The 12,975-nt window shown below is 40.7% G+C and overlaps 1 protein-coding gene across 2 annotated transcripts in view; it reads right to left on the reverse strand.

Moving 5' to 3' along the window:
* Positions 1-12,975, reverse strand: part of dlg5a (discs, large homolog 5a (Drosophila)) — a 40,130-nt gene that overhangs the window by 2,239 nt on the left and 24,916 nt on the right. Inside the window, exons 18-32 of one of the 2 annotated variants that reach the window (XM_030748023.1) lie at positions 12,786-12,930; positions 12,342-12,475; positions 12,127-12,216; positions 11,471-11,639; positions 9,611-9,773; positions 8,488-8,621; positions 7,015-7,179; positions 6,743-6,926; positions 3,758-3,906; positions 2,870-3,040; positions 1,779-1,969; positions 1,516-1,659; positions 1,181-1,308; positions 851-960; positions 44-153 (exon numbers count right to left, since the gene is read on the reverse strand). In XM_030748023.1, coding sequence (XP_030603883.1) covers positions 44-153; positions 851-960; positions 1,181-1,308; positions 1,516-1,659; positions 1,779-1,969; positions 2,870-3,040; positions 3,758-3,906; positions 6,743-6,926; positions 7,015-7,179; positions 8,488-8,621; positions 9,611-9,773; positions 11,471-11,639; positions 12,127-12,216; positions 12,342-12,475; positions 12,786-12,930 — 2,187 coding nt within the window. The remainder of the gene's footprint in view (positions 1-43; positions 154-850; positions 961-1,180; positions 1,309-1,515; positions 1,660-1,778; positions 1,970-2,869; positions 3,041-3,757; positions 3,907-6,742; positions 6,927-7,014; positions 7,180-8,487; positions 8,622-9,610; positions 9,774-11,470; positions 11,640-12,126; positions 12,217-12,341; positions 12,476-12,785; positions 12,931-12,975) is intronic. The other variant, XM_030748025.1, reaches the window with a different exon arrangement.

The raw sequence follows: 12,975 nt of genomic DNA on the forward strand, positions 1-12,975 counted from the left end.
TTCTCTCTCTTTTTTTTTTTTGGTCACCTGACTGCATACAAACCTGTGAAGAATTTGCTGTATTCTTGCTCTATCTTCTGTGCACTTTCAAATTGCTCCTTGGAATGTTTTTGAGACACTTTGTCCCGCAGATAAACCGGATCTTTCTGTTCCCTGTGGGGGAAACAGATTTTAAAAAAATAAATAAAAAATAGAAAAAGGAGGAACAGTCACTCGGATCAGAGGCCAGGTAAGTTTGATAGCTTTTTTTTTTCCCCCTTTATATATGAAATCATCATTTAAAGACTCCTTTTTGTATTTGTCTAATATTAAAATGCATCTGATCTGAAAAATATGCAAAAAATTAAGAAATCAGGAAGGTGGCAAATACTTTACTGTTGTGTCTAATTAAGCTTTTAATCACTTAAAACATGTAATACAAACAAATTTATCTGCCCACTTTTAGAAGTCACCTGTTACTTTTTGACAGCCTTGATACAAAATGATCTCTTCTTTAAAAAAAAAAAAAAAAAAAACATCTACACAGATTAAGTGATAAAGAGATACAGCATTTCCAATGACAGACTTTATTTAAAAAAAAAAAAGCCAGGATGTTTCACCAGCTGTTTGGGATTATGCAAGTGTGTGTTGGAGCACGGTGCTTTTACAGACACGCTAAAGGGTTCATGGTGGGATGGAGAGTGTGAAGGCTTATCCTGCTCCATCCAACACACACACACACACACACACACACACACACACACACACACACACACACACACACACACACACACACACACACACACACACACACACACAGGACATCCCCATCGTTCTGTCCAAATTTGTTATGAAACAGGTTACTACTTACTTGATCTGCTTGGCATTTTTGTAGCGGACAAAGACTACAATTGGATAAATGTGAACACTGTGGAGCCTCTCAATGGCATGCGGGGCAATGTCAAGCAGGCAGTGACAGCCCTGTATCAAAAAGAAAAACAGCAATATACTATGTAAAAAAAAAAAAAAAATACTCAATGATTAACAACAGTTTACACGATCAAGAATCTTGCCTCTTACTGTCCATTATCTAAAGAGCAGCAGCTGTGATAGCTTATCTTGACCAAATGAAGAGATTAAAGACAGACAGAAGTCGCTTCATCTTTCCTGATAAAATGTGATGAGAATGAGCACAGAATACCTTATCTGTTATTTCTTTTATCGAAGCAACAGTAGTCACATCAAAATGTCCACTCCTCCGCTTGTAGTCGATGAAGAGGCAATCTTTGACACCCCGCTCGATGGCTTGCTGAGATGCCTTCATCACCTCTGCAAACAAGACAAAGTACAAGAGTAATGATACCTACTATGGAACAAAGTATGGATACTCCTCAAAGTTGGGATGTAAACTAAATGTTTGCTCCTTTACACCCTAAACCTTTGCTCTTAATGTTACTTGCAGTTCACTTCTTATGCAGACGGGGTATTTATTCTCCAGATTTGTAGGACTGAAACATCTATATGAGGTCACCTCACCCAGTACACATCTGCAGAACTTCCCAGGCGATTCTTTCACCAGCATCTCCTTGACGGGGTCTGTGAGAGGCCCGAGGATGAGTACAGGTCGGGGAGAGGTGCACTCCACCTTCTGAACTCGCTGGTATGCCAAGCTCACACAGTCTGGACAAACAGAACACGCAGGTCAATCAAATATGCTGTTCAGCAAGGATTTTCACTGTGAAATCTACTTCTACTACTACTACTACTACTACACAGAACATCTAAGCAATTGATCCCACCATCAAGGAAGGGGATGGAATCGGTGCTAATTGTGTCCAGGGCCACCATCTCTTTACTGTCTTTGGAGCTGCTGCGTTTGTGTTTCTGTTTCCTCCTGAAAAAGGATCTGCGGGCTGCTGCAGAGAGAGTCTTGCTGGAATCTTCCTTCATTTCTGTCACACTGTGTCTGCGGTAAAACTCTTGGTCCATCCTACACCACACACAAAACAAAGATTTTATCTAAGAGAATCCAAATAGGACAAAGTCGTGTAAGCATCACTATATCAAGGCAATCCCTCAAAACTAGTTTTTTAAGACATGCTGTTTGATGCGTTTGCCATCGTTTCAAGTTGCCAGTTGTGGGAGGAGGTGCAATAATATCTACAAATTGAGAAACGGCCATAGATGTGATGACTTTATGGACTCAGTTGCTAGTTTTGGGTCATACTGAATAAAACATTAAGTCCATTTTCTAAATTATGATCATTCTAATTGTCAGAAAGGAGAAAAGAAGATTATTCAGACTCGCCTGTTACATCCAGTTTCAAAATAGCACCTTGTTGGCAAAAAAAAACAAAAACTTTCAAAACATTCATAACAGGAATTCACAATCTAAACAATGGGGGACATCATGGTGGTGGTTACTTACATCTCTTATACTGTTTGTGACAGCAGTGCACCTTTTTAGACGCAAGTGAAAATGTGTTGTTCTATTTATTTATTTATTTTATTTTTTAAGTCTAACGATTGTCGATCTGCTGCACTTGGGTTAGAGGAAACCTTTAAGTTAGGATCTTCTGAGGGTCATCGGTTGATTGGACAAAATTAATCTCTATTGTAGACTTTAGACTATAGTTTATGGATTCGGTTCCAAAAACAGGTTGACCTTTTACTCAAAATTTACTGTTAATGGCTAATGGACCTCAGGCCAAAGAGAACTAGAAGCATATTGTTTAGCACCAATATAGTAAGACAAAAATACAATCTTGTGGTGCAGTTTTTAAAAAGTGACTTTACATATGCTTTGTAAATTGCAGCAGCATGGCAAGGATAATTGTCACAGCTGTTACAAGCTCAAAAATATGTGCGTGCATTTGCAGTTTCCACCTACATGTACTTGCTGGGAATCTGCCCCCTCTGGATCTGCTGTGCATTCTCATCTAGTTGCCAGGCCATCCAGGTCCCAAAGATGCCCTTTGGTAAAGACTCATCCACGTACAGGATGTCATCCTTCTTAAAACTGAGGTCCCCCTCGGCCTCCCCCACCCTGTCGTAAAGTGCTCTGTTGGGAGGACGAGACAAAGATAGATGAGGAGCTTTGAAGAACAGAGCAGAACGAAAGGAGCAAAGAAGCATGAAGTTGATAAAAGTGAGAAAGGAGGTGAGGTATCAGACAAGATAAGTGTGAAGAGAACAAGATAAAGAATCAGTGACACAGAAGGATAAGATAGGAAGTGTACATTTTATTGTCAATATGCCTTGCTTTCCTCCTGTTGGAGGTTTGTAAGTCATTCCCGAGCAGCCTATCTGTGACAGCCAGGGAAGCTGAGTGTATTTACTGCAGATGACATCACAAGCCTACTTGCCTATATGACAAGTGACTGCAGCAGCTGCGGCAACACGCCCAGACTGACACCCAACAATAAAAGTGACTATTTCAAAGTGTAATTTTCCATTCATATACAGTGCATTTCCAATACCCTGGCTAACACTGAGAACTAAAATGAATGTGGTATTGCATGTGGTGTGTACTGAGATCAGATAACCTAAATCTGTAGTGCGATTAGCTTCGCTGCAGTGATACAGTGGATCTGGGACATAATTGGTTAGATGACAAAGAGTCCAGCTTGTCCAAAGGCTCTCTTGTGATGGTTCTATATATAGCAGAATGGAAAGAGATGAGGCCGCTTTGGGAAAATTAGCATTCTCCTTTTAGAAAGCTGTATCACCAAACTCCAACATGACCTACAGTATGTGTGAGGCAAGTACAAAGACATACCTAATGTAAAAGCCATCTCCTGGAACATCTTTGACCATGTTGAAGTCATCAGGCCGATGCTGCACCTTTAATGTGACCGTCTCCGCAGGCTTCAGCATCTCAACATACACCTCTTCAGCTGTCTTATTCTTCATATTCACCGAGTTGTACTGAAAGAAAGGAGAATGCACAAAACTGAGGTTATTGGACGTTACATCATACAAACAAAAAGGGTGAAATTTGATGAATGTTTACACTCAGTAAAATAATGTTCTCGGCCTGTGAAGGGTGCACAAGCAAACAACATTTCCTCCGAGCTTTCAGCTGTATTAAAAGTGTCGCAGTATTGATTTGTGCCATGTATGAGGGAAGAAAACAAACAGGATGCGAGAGTGAAGGACAGACTGATGCTGTGCAGCCTGATGATAGAGCTGCATGGCAATTCACATTTGCAGGCTCTTTGTGGCAGAGAGCTAAAATGAGAGAATGGCAGGAAATATCTATTATGAGTTTGTGATGTTCTGGAGAAATTGCCAATGTGGAGTGGGAGAGAACACAGATGAAGAGATCAATAAAAAAACAATGACAGGCAGGGAGAGGAAAAAAAAAATGCCAGCACCTTCTGGCATTATTCAAGTCTGAAGAAGTGATAGCTCAAAAAATTATGAGAGACAGCAAACCACAAATTGCAGTTTAACTTCTCTACAAAAACTGGAATTACACCTACATATTTTTACCATTTAGCAGCCTAAAAAATAAAAAATAAAAATCATCACAGGATCCTAACTTATTTTAAATTTCATTTCATGGCAGCATCATGTCAAAAAAAAGTTGGGATGTGGGCAACAAAAGCAGTACTAAACAGCTGGAGGAACATTTTGCAGCTAATTATGTTTAATTGGCAACAGGTCGGCAACATGATTGGGAATAAATAAATAAAAAACACATCTCAGGATTTTTTCAAACCTATAGTTTGTAACTTGTACCTTTTCCCATAGTTTGACTTCTTTTCACACAGAAAGCACCAAGCACACACTGAGCAAACAAAAGTGCATCACTACTACAAACATGGGAGAACGTTCAGTCTGCTTATTGGCCACTTGTGTCTGGGGTGGGAACAAAAGGAAATACAGAAAGAAGGTGCTATGTTCTGGCCTTGTGGATACCACAGATAATTTACATTCATTTTACAGCTAGTTGCTGGATCATACTAACCATTTGTGTACTCTGCACATCTGTGGTACCTACTATCCCAGAATGCTAAGCATATCTGGGTACGAGAAAGGCTCAAACTTGCCACATATACCCAGCCATTCGGTCAGATCACATCCACACCATAAATGAACCACTCTGGAGTTTTAGACCACCTACCCCAAAAGGTTAAGTTGTTTTGGTCGAGCACAATTATCGAGTTCACATCTGCACAACCGAACAGCACCAAGGGTGAAAAAGACACACCATAAATTGCATAAATTGTGGAACAATTTCAAAATAATGTTCTTTGACAATACTTTAAATGTCTCATCATCTCAAGTACATAATGTCATCAAAAGATTCAGAGAATCTGGAGAAAAAACGCTGTGCACAAGGCCTGAAAATCAATATTGGATGCCCGTAATCTTCAGCCCCTCGAGCTGCATCAAAAACAGGCATGATTCTGTCATGAAAATCACTGCATGGGCTCAAGAGCGCTTCCAGAAATCATTGAACACAGTTCTCTGTGCCATCCACAAATGCAGGTTAAAGCTCTATCATGTAAAAAAAAAAAAAAAAAAAAAAGCCACATGTGAACGTGATCCAGAAACACTGATGCCCTCTCTGGGCCAAAAATCATTTAAAACGAACAGACAAAGTGGAAAAACTGTTCTGCAATCAGACGACTCAAAATTTGAAATTCTTTTTGGGAAACATGAATGCCATGCCCTCTGGGCTAAAGAGGAGCTTGTTATTGGCACTCACTTCTAGAGCCTGCATTTCTGATGGTAGGGGGTACATTAGTGGCTATGGAATTGGTGAAAAGCATCTGGAAAGTGCTGAAAGGTAAATACAGGCTTTAGAGCAACATGTGCTTCCATCCACACATCTTTTTCAGAGAAGGTCTTGTATATTTCAGCAATGCTAAACCACATACTGCATCTATTACAGCAGCATGGCTTTGTAGAAGAGTCCTGGTGCTGAACTGACCTGCCTGCAGTCCAAACCTTTCACTAATTGAAAACATTTGGCACATGAAAACAAAATATGGCAAAGATGACCCAGGGCTGTTGAGTAGCTAGAGTCCTATATCAGACAAGAACGGGACAACAGAAGCTGCTCTCCTGAGTTGCAGATGTTTATGGACTGTTGTTAAAAGAGGGGATGATACACAGTGGTAAACATGGTCCTGTCCCCTCTTTTTTGAGAAGTAAGTAATTTTAATGAGGACGTCACAGGTAGCCGATAATCGCGCTCAAAAAATATAAGCGATGTCTCCCTAATTGCTAAGAATATCCCGTGAACCCAGAAATGACCCGCAATACGACTCATGTGTTATTTGGCTAAAAATTAGCCCCTCCGACTTCCAAAAAATTTTGCCAGATCAGGTCACAAATTTGTTTTTATTAAAAATTTACAGTGTCCCAACTTTTTTGGAACTGGGGTTGCATATAACACCTATATATAACAAGCAAGCAGACAATACAAAGAGTTTTTCTCCTAGAATAATTTAGTAACTGTCTCAGGTAGGATTAGCTCTGCTAGCGAGTTTATCCTTGAAGGTATTCTCTTTTCAAGACAGTAACAAGATGTGTGTCTTAGTGAAGCATTTAGGGAAACATCTTTACTACAGAACATAACATGCGTAAGGCTTTTATTGAACGAGCAGTGCAAACAACATGTGAAAATGACATTTTGAAAAGATCCATCTTTCCAGTTACCCATCTGACTGAATATGAATATATTAAAATCCATTTTAAAATTCCATGTGTGTTTGTGGATGTGTGGTCAAGTAACAGTATGCATCCATACCTCCAGGATGAGGTCCCCAGGAAGTAGCCCATCAGGACCTCTGGCAGGACTATCCTCATCCAGAGACTCTATGTAGACACCCCGCAGGTTCCCTCCACAGAGCGTGACTCCTACTTCTACCCCAGGCCTGCGTACCGTTACGAGCCGCTGCTCACCCACTTTCCTGCTCCCCTCAGACGCCATCCTGAATGACAACAGGAGTCATTCAGAAAGATACTGGAGTGTAATTGTGCCCCCCCCTCTCCCTCCCTAATCTTTGTGTACATGTTTACCTGATAAAATTGTGAGGGCTGGTAGTGGGCGTGGTCTGCTTGGAGGAGGGAGTGAGTGTGCCCTCGTCCTGCTCACTGAGTGTGTCGATGGTGGAGTGATTGTCAGGTGTAGCAGCCCCGCTCCCCTGGGGAGTTGACTGAGTACTGACCGGCTCCAGCCGGGAACTGCAGCACAAAACAGGTTACTTTTTTTTTAGAACATTAATTACATTACACAAGGAGTTATGTTTAATGTACTTCATAACTGTCACAAATGTTTTAGTTGATCTGAGCCAAGCATCAAAAAAGTCCAAGTATAGATTAACACAAGCTTTTACTGAGCACAGTGTGAACTGGCCAAGTGCATTAATTTTAATTAAAGTGACTCACATTTAGGCTAGTTTGAATTTATAGAATAGAAAAGCATTAGGCTAACTGATTTTTCTGTTTGTGGAATTTTCTGGCTATATTTTGTTTATGCAGAGACACTTTAAAGTTGATCTATTATGATCATTTCCAGTCATCTGCTGTCTGAAGCATGTCATTTTAGCTTCTATCCTTTTAACCCTTTAACACTGAGCAATTTCCGCCAATACACCCGTTACCTGCCCTTACTTGCCGTGAACAGCTGGTTAACGACAAGCATATCACCACTGAGAAATCAGAGCAAACGTACTTTGAATTACCATAATTTCGCGACTGTTTGTCCTATCGGAAAAATTCAAATGGTTTCCAAAAGGTGAGAAATTGTGCATCACACCCGATGTAGGGTTATTACGGTAATTGCTGCTGGAAGTCCGCGAATGTTGGAGCATTTGAAGTACGTTCTATCGCCGATGACAGGTTTGGTATTAGAGGGTTAAGCCAACTTTCTTCTGATTGCCACTTGCAAACAGAAGGTTTGAACAGCAGGTAGGTGGGGATTCTTACAGACAGAGGAAGGTGACTGAGATGACTATATTAAACATATTCTCCATCTTTGACATCATACAGAGCCAACACTAGGAAAAAAGGTGCCAGTAGAGCAGAAGTCTGAGCTTTGGCTCAATAGGATTATTTGTACATACACAAGCTTCATTATTTGAAAATTTTACTATGTCTGATATGAGCAACCCATAGTGTATATGGTCGAGAATAAGGAGAAGCATAACAGGTCCACTGTAATATAGCAGATTTTTATAAAAGAAATATGGATTTAATGCTGAAATAAGCTTCAAAATTCCAGTGTTGGTCAGACTCTACTATGCACATTGCTAGTATTTAAAGACAAACAGCTGCACAGTTAAATACATCTTTTCACCTGGGTGAACAAGTGCTGTTTCAGAGATTACTTTATGTACACTCAGCTTGAAAAGTGCAAGTCAATAAAATGTATCATCTGGCCTCACTGCCAGAGTGTATTTAGAAAGGCACCTGGAAACAGATTTAAAAATTAGCCAAATGAAACAGCTGAGATTCAGAATAAAAACTAACCCCATACTAGCACCACATTACCTGGAGCGAGAGTGGTTGCCCAGCTGGTACATGTGTGGGTTGTACTGCGCCATAATGGTGATGGTGTCACACTGCTGGCCGATGATGAGACGAGCTTGCTGCTCTGTGGCATTCCGCAAGTTGATGCCATTGTACTGATAAAGGAAAAGTGTGATTAGGGAGAGCATTTTAGGACAGACAAGAAACAGGGACATAGGAACACGGTATGTGATCAGGCTATTTAAGGCTTTAGGTCATTTGCAGTGAAGAAGACAGTTATGAGAGTTGACAGGGGGATTAGCTACAAATCCATTTTCCTATTTTAAATAAAGAAATACAGACAGGCAGACAGACAGACACTGAAGCAATGCATGCTTCATCCTGGTGTTGTTTTTATTAATATGATGCATGCACCTCAGCCCTTTAAAATGAATCATGATACTAAACAGAGCTGAAGATCAAGGTGGAATCTGCCTTCATTTTCACTGAGCTTCAACTACTAATAGTAAGTATATCTGTGAGATATCTATTAATACCTTGCTTTGAAACAGATATGCTTAGAAACTGTGTTTTTTTAGGACCCTCACTCTCATGCCAGTAAAAACATGAAGAGGGGGCATTACTCTGGGACAGCCCACACGTTGGGGCTATGTTATTTAAAGGGAAGTGACATGCCCAAGCAATGTTAAAAGGCTCCACTACAAACTATGGAACACACAGAAAGAATGTTTTTGAAGTGAAGAAATATACTCCACCACGTTTGCAGATATTCAGCTAAGTGTTTTTCTTTTTTACTACTTAAACTGTTCATCATCCACAGCTACAGTAAACCCACACTTGATGTGACAGCTTGTGTCGTTATTTTATTTGTGTGGAAAAAAAAAAAGAAAAAAAAAAAAAAGCATTTCAGCAAGTATTAAAATACTTGGAACTGTGACAGCACTAATGAATACAGTTCTCCAGGAAGTGAAGCCAAACAGAATAAATGTATGGTAGGCAGCAAAATTACTGCGCCTTTGAAGACAGAATATATTAGTGGCATCTGTATTTCTCTGTTTCTGTATTGCAGGCATCTGACAGTACACTCTTATTTATGTTGCTTGAAGCTATGTAACCTTTGTGACCAGCTGTAGGTTGTTCATACCTCCAGTAATTGGTCTCCATACTCCAGTCCTGCCTGGTGGGCGATGCTACCTCCAGTGACTTTAGAAACAAAGATTCCTCCGTTCTCCCCACTGACAATGGAGATGCCCAGAGGCTCTGCACCTTTGTGCACAATAACATTGCGGGGTTCCTCCAAGTATGGCCTGGTGGGAAAAAGGAATTGACATTAATAAATAGTGTCACATAAAAGCAGTGATAGTAAGTCACCACACAGGAGTAGGTAGAGAGGGTTTTTTTTTTTTTTTTAAAAAACAAAAAAACAAAAAAAAAAGTGATGTGACATTTTGTTAGCTAGGTTGACAAATTTCTTTACAGATCTGGGGAGTTACATCCTGGCCAGGCTTTTGCTTAAGTTACACAAAATTACATATGGTTCTAATTCTAAATACATTAGGGAAAAAAAAAAAAAGGTTAAGTTTTAAGAATGTTTATCCCTCAGTTTCAATACCCCCCAGGCCTGTAATGGATCATCTCTGCAGAGTGCCATTTTATGATCATCCTACAGAAGAGACTGTGCAGGTTTACAGAGACACTGTGCACAAGAGTGAAAGCTCAGGCATGTGAAATCCTTTCATATGAAGAAGATTTGCATGAACTTGGTGGGCCTTTATAACAAGGTGGCTTTGAACATGGCTTACAATTTTCATGTAGGTAGATAAGGAAAAAAAAAATGGATTAGCAGCCAGAGACCAGGGTAAACAGAAAGGTGGTGTACAAATAAGACCATGACCCAGAAGCGTGAGGGTGAATAATAATAATAATACCATTGCATAACATACATACATATTGCAGACTCAAGGGTGACTTGGCTTAAAGCCAGTAATGCACACATGCATACTGACTATGTAGTCATCACAGAGCACGGATGCTGCATGCACCCTCTTCGATTCGAGTGATTTTCTGACATGGAGGGAGATATGGGTGGCCACATAAACAACACCAAACCTTTGAAGTTCAAAGTGTAGCTAATCAAGGGGTCTGTGTCCTGAGGCACAAGTCATACTGCTGCATGCAAACAACTGTCTCAGAATTACACAACTCTTGTGGGGTGGGTAAAAAAAAAAAAAAACATCACAAATCCCTTTCTGCATTCCATATAGTGCACATAAACCGCACAAAACTTTTCTGCTCCTCCTTATTCTCTACCCAACTATAACATGTGAACGACGTGGGCTGGGGAGAAGGCTGGGGGCATATCCTTGTTTGTAGCACGGTGAGAAAGAACAAACCTGAGGCTCCTGAGAGAGGAGAACCTCGGCCTTGCAGCCAGAGGAATCCTTAGAAAAGAGCGATTACGGTAAAGAGATCTGGAAATGGAGGGTTGCAGAGAGGCGGGAGGAAGATAAAGAGGAAAATGGAAGACAGATATCATACAGAGACAATAACAATGTAAAAGAGTGGTGTTGGCAAAAAAATAAGTTAAAGGATAGAAGATTCCAACAAACTAGTAAATCACTGCTTCTTTGGAAAAACAGCAACTCTTAACATATTACTATTAGGAGTTTTAATAGGATTTCAATCTGAATTTCAATGGAGGGATTGCACAACTCTGACCATGACGGACCTGTTGCCTGGCAACACCTTTTGAAATAGTCTAGGAGGATTCTTGAGGGCAGACACAGGCTATATAGTACCCGCTTTCATCATTCATCCAACAGCTACACCACTTGGAGGGGCATTTTTGCAGTATCTCAGTCCGATAGCAAAGGCCACAGAGATCAGCGTGACACCAATAAAAATTTGTCCAAAAATCTGTCAACAAGCTGTTCACAAACAGCATGTTCTATGCTCTCTTTAATTAAATTTTCTATTTATGTGAGAACAGTACTTTCCATCATACCTGTCCTTCCTGCGCTCCCCTATTGGCACCGGGCTGACTGAGATCCGAGGTAAAGTAGAAATGGATCCTTGTGATTGGCTGCTGGCAAACGAGGAAGTCTCCAGATTGAGTGGCGATTGTGGAGGCGTGATGAGACTGGGACTGCTACACTCAGAGTGCGAGAGGGAGCCTGGATTTAGGTAAAGAGGAACAAAAGTATAAGAACATTCCTACACTACACACTGAATTATGAATGCAAATTGAACTTCATAACATTTTGTTAACTGTCCTTACAAGCTCATTAAAAAGCCTATTTTTTTCTCCACAAATGCACTAATCTTCATTTTTGCTTTGCTACCTGCAAATGAGAGTCTAGTAGCAATGGAAACACCACCCGCATTAATCACATCTTGAAGCTCTTGAAGAATATTTACACTTGGATGTTATTTTTCTGCCTGAACACAATTCAGCTACTGATGCACATCAACACCCACCCTGAGGTGAAAAAGTTGCACACCAAACACACTGATGATACAGAACTTGGTAAAGCTTCAGATTCTTTCAAAGTGTCCACTACTTTCCTTGTGCAAAGGCAATTTGACCTTACTCTAAACATCTATAAAACACTGAAATTAAAACATGGTATGTTGACTGTGTTTTACCAACCAGTACAGTACCTCTGTCTGAGCCCAGCATGGAGCGGGGGTAGCGGGGAGTAGAAGGGATTTTGATCCTTTCTGTGCGGTACTGAACATTATTGGAAGAACCTAACAGAAGGATAAGATATAAGAATGAATGCTGTGACATTAACAACCAAAAAGACAAAGGGATGTTGAGTTTTTTTGGCCTGTAGGTGCGTGCATGTGTGTGCTTGCGTGCGTGTCAGACTGACCGAGCCGTGCACTGGATGGCAGTGAATTTGTACCGTGTGAAGCTCTGCTGCTGCGTGATGAGGAGGATTCAGAGTAGTCACTCGAGCGTTTCTGCTGGCTCAGGTCCAGGCTCAGACGACCCTGGTGTTGTGGGCTGCACAGAAAGAAAAAAAAACAAAGTTTTATGAGACTGTCATAACACTATTTTTTTTTATTATTATCTGAGCAGATTTTTATAACTAATTAAATTGAGTGGCTGGGCTAAATCACAACAGTCCAATATTAAAGCAAAGCAACAGTAGGAAATGTAATTTAACTGTGTCAGTTTGCCTTTGGGAGCCGGATAATTTTAAATTATTAGTCATAACAGGCCATATTACAAGACACTAAACTTCCAGTAGCCAGAAGATAAAACGTCATTAAAGCAGAGGTCAAGGAAACTGTGAGCATTTAAAGGCTATAACCTGGTGTGGGTGTGCTGGTGACATATCTGTGATGCGACAGATGGACAGTTGCTGGTATGAACGCGGTGACTGCGCACGGTGTACACTGGATTTCTCATCACGGCCGTCACAGCGGGGCAAGGCGACAGTCCACGATGGGCGGAATCTGCCAAGCACATACACACCACCAGGTTTTAGAAGTTGGAATCTG

Source organism: Archocentrus centrarchus, chromosome 15 (genome assembly GCF_007364275.1).
Source record: "Archocentrus centrarchus isolate MPI-CPG fArcCen1 chromosome 15, fArcCen1, whole genome shotgun sequence".
Classification (NCBI taxonomy): Eukaryota; Metazoa; Chordata; class Actinopteri; order Cichliformes; family Cichlidae; genus Archocentrus; species Archocentrus centrarchus.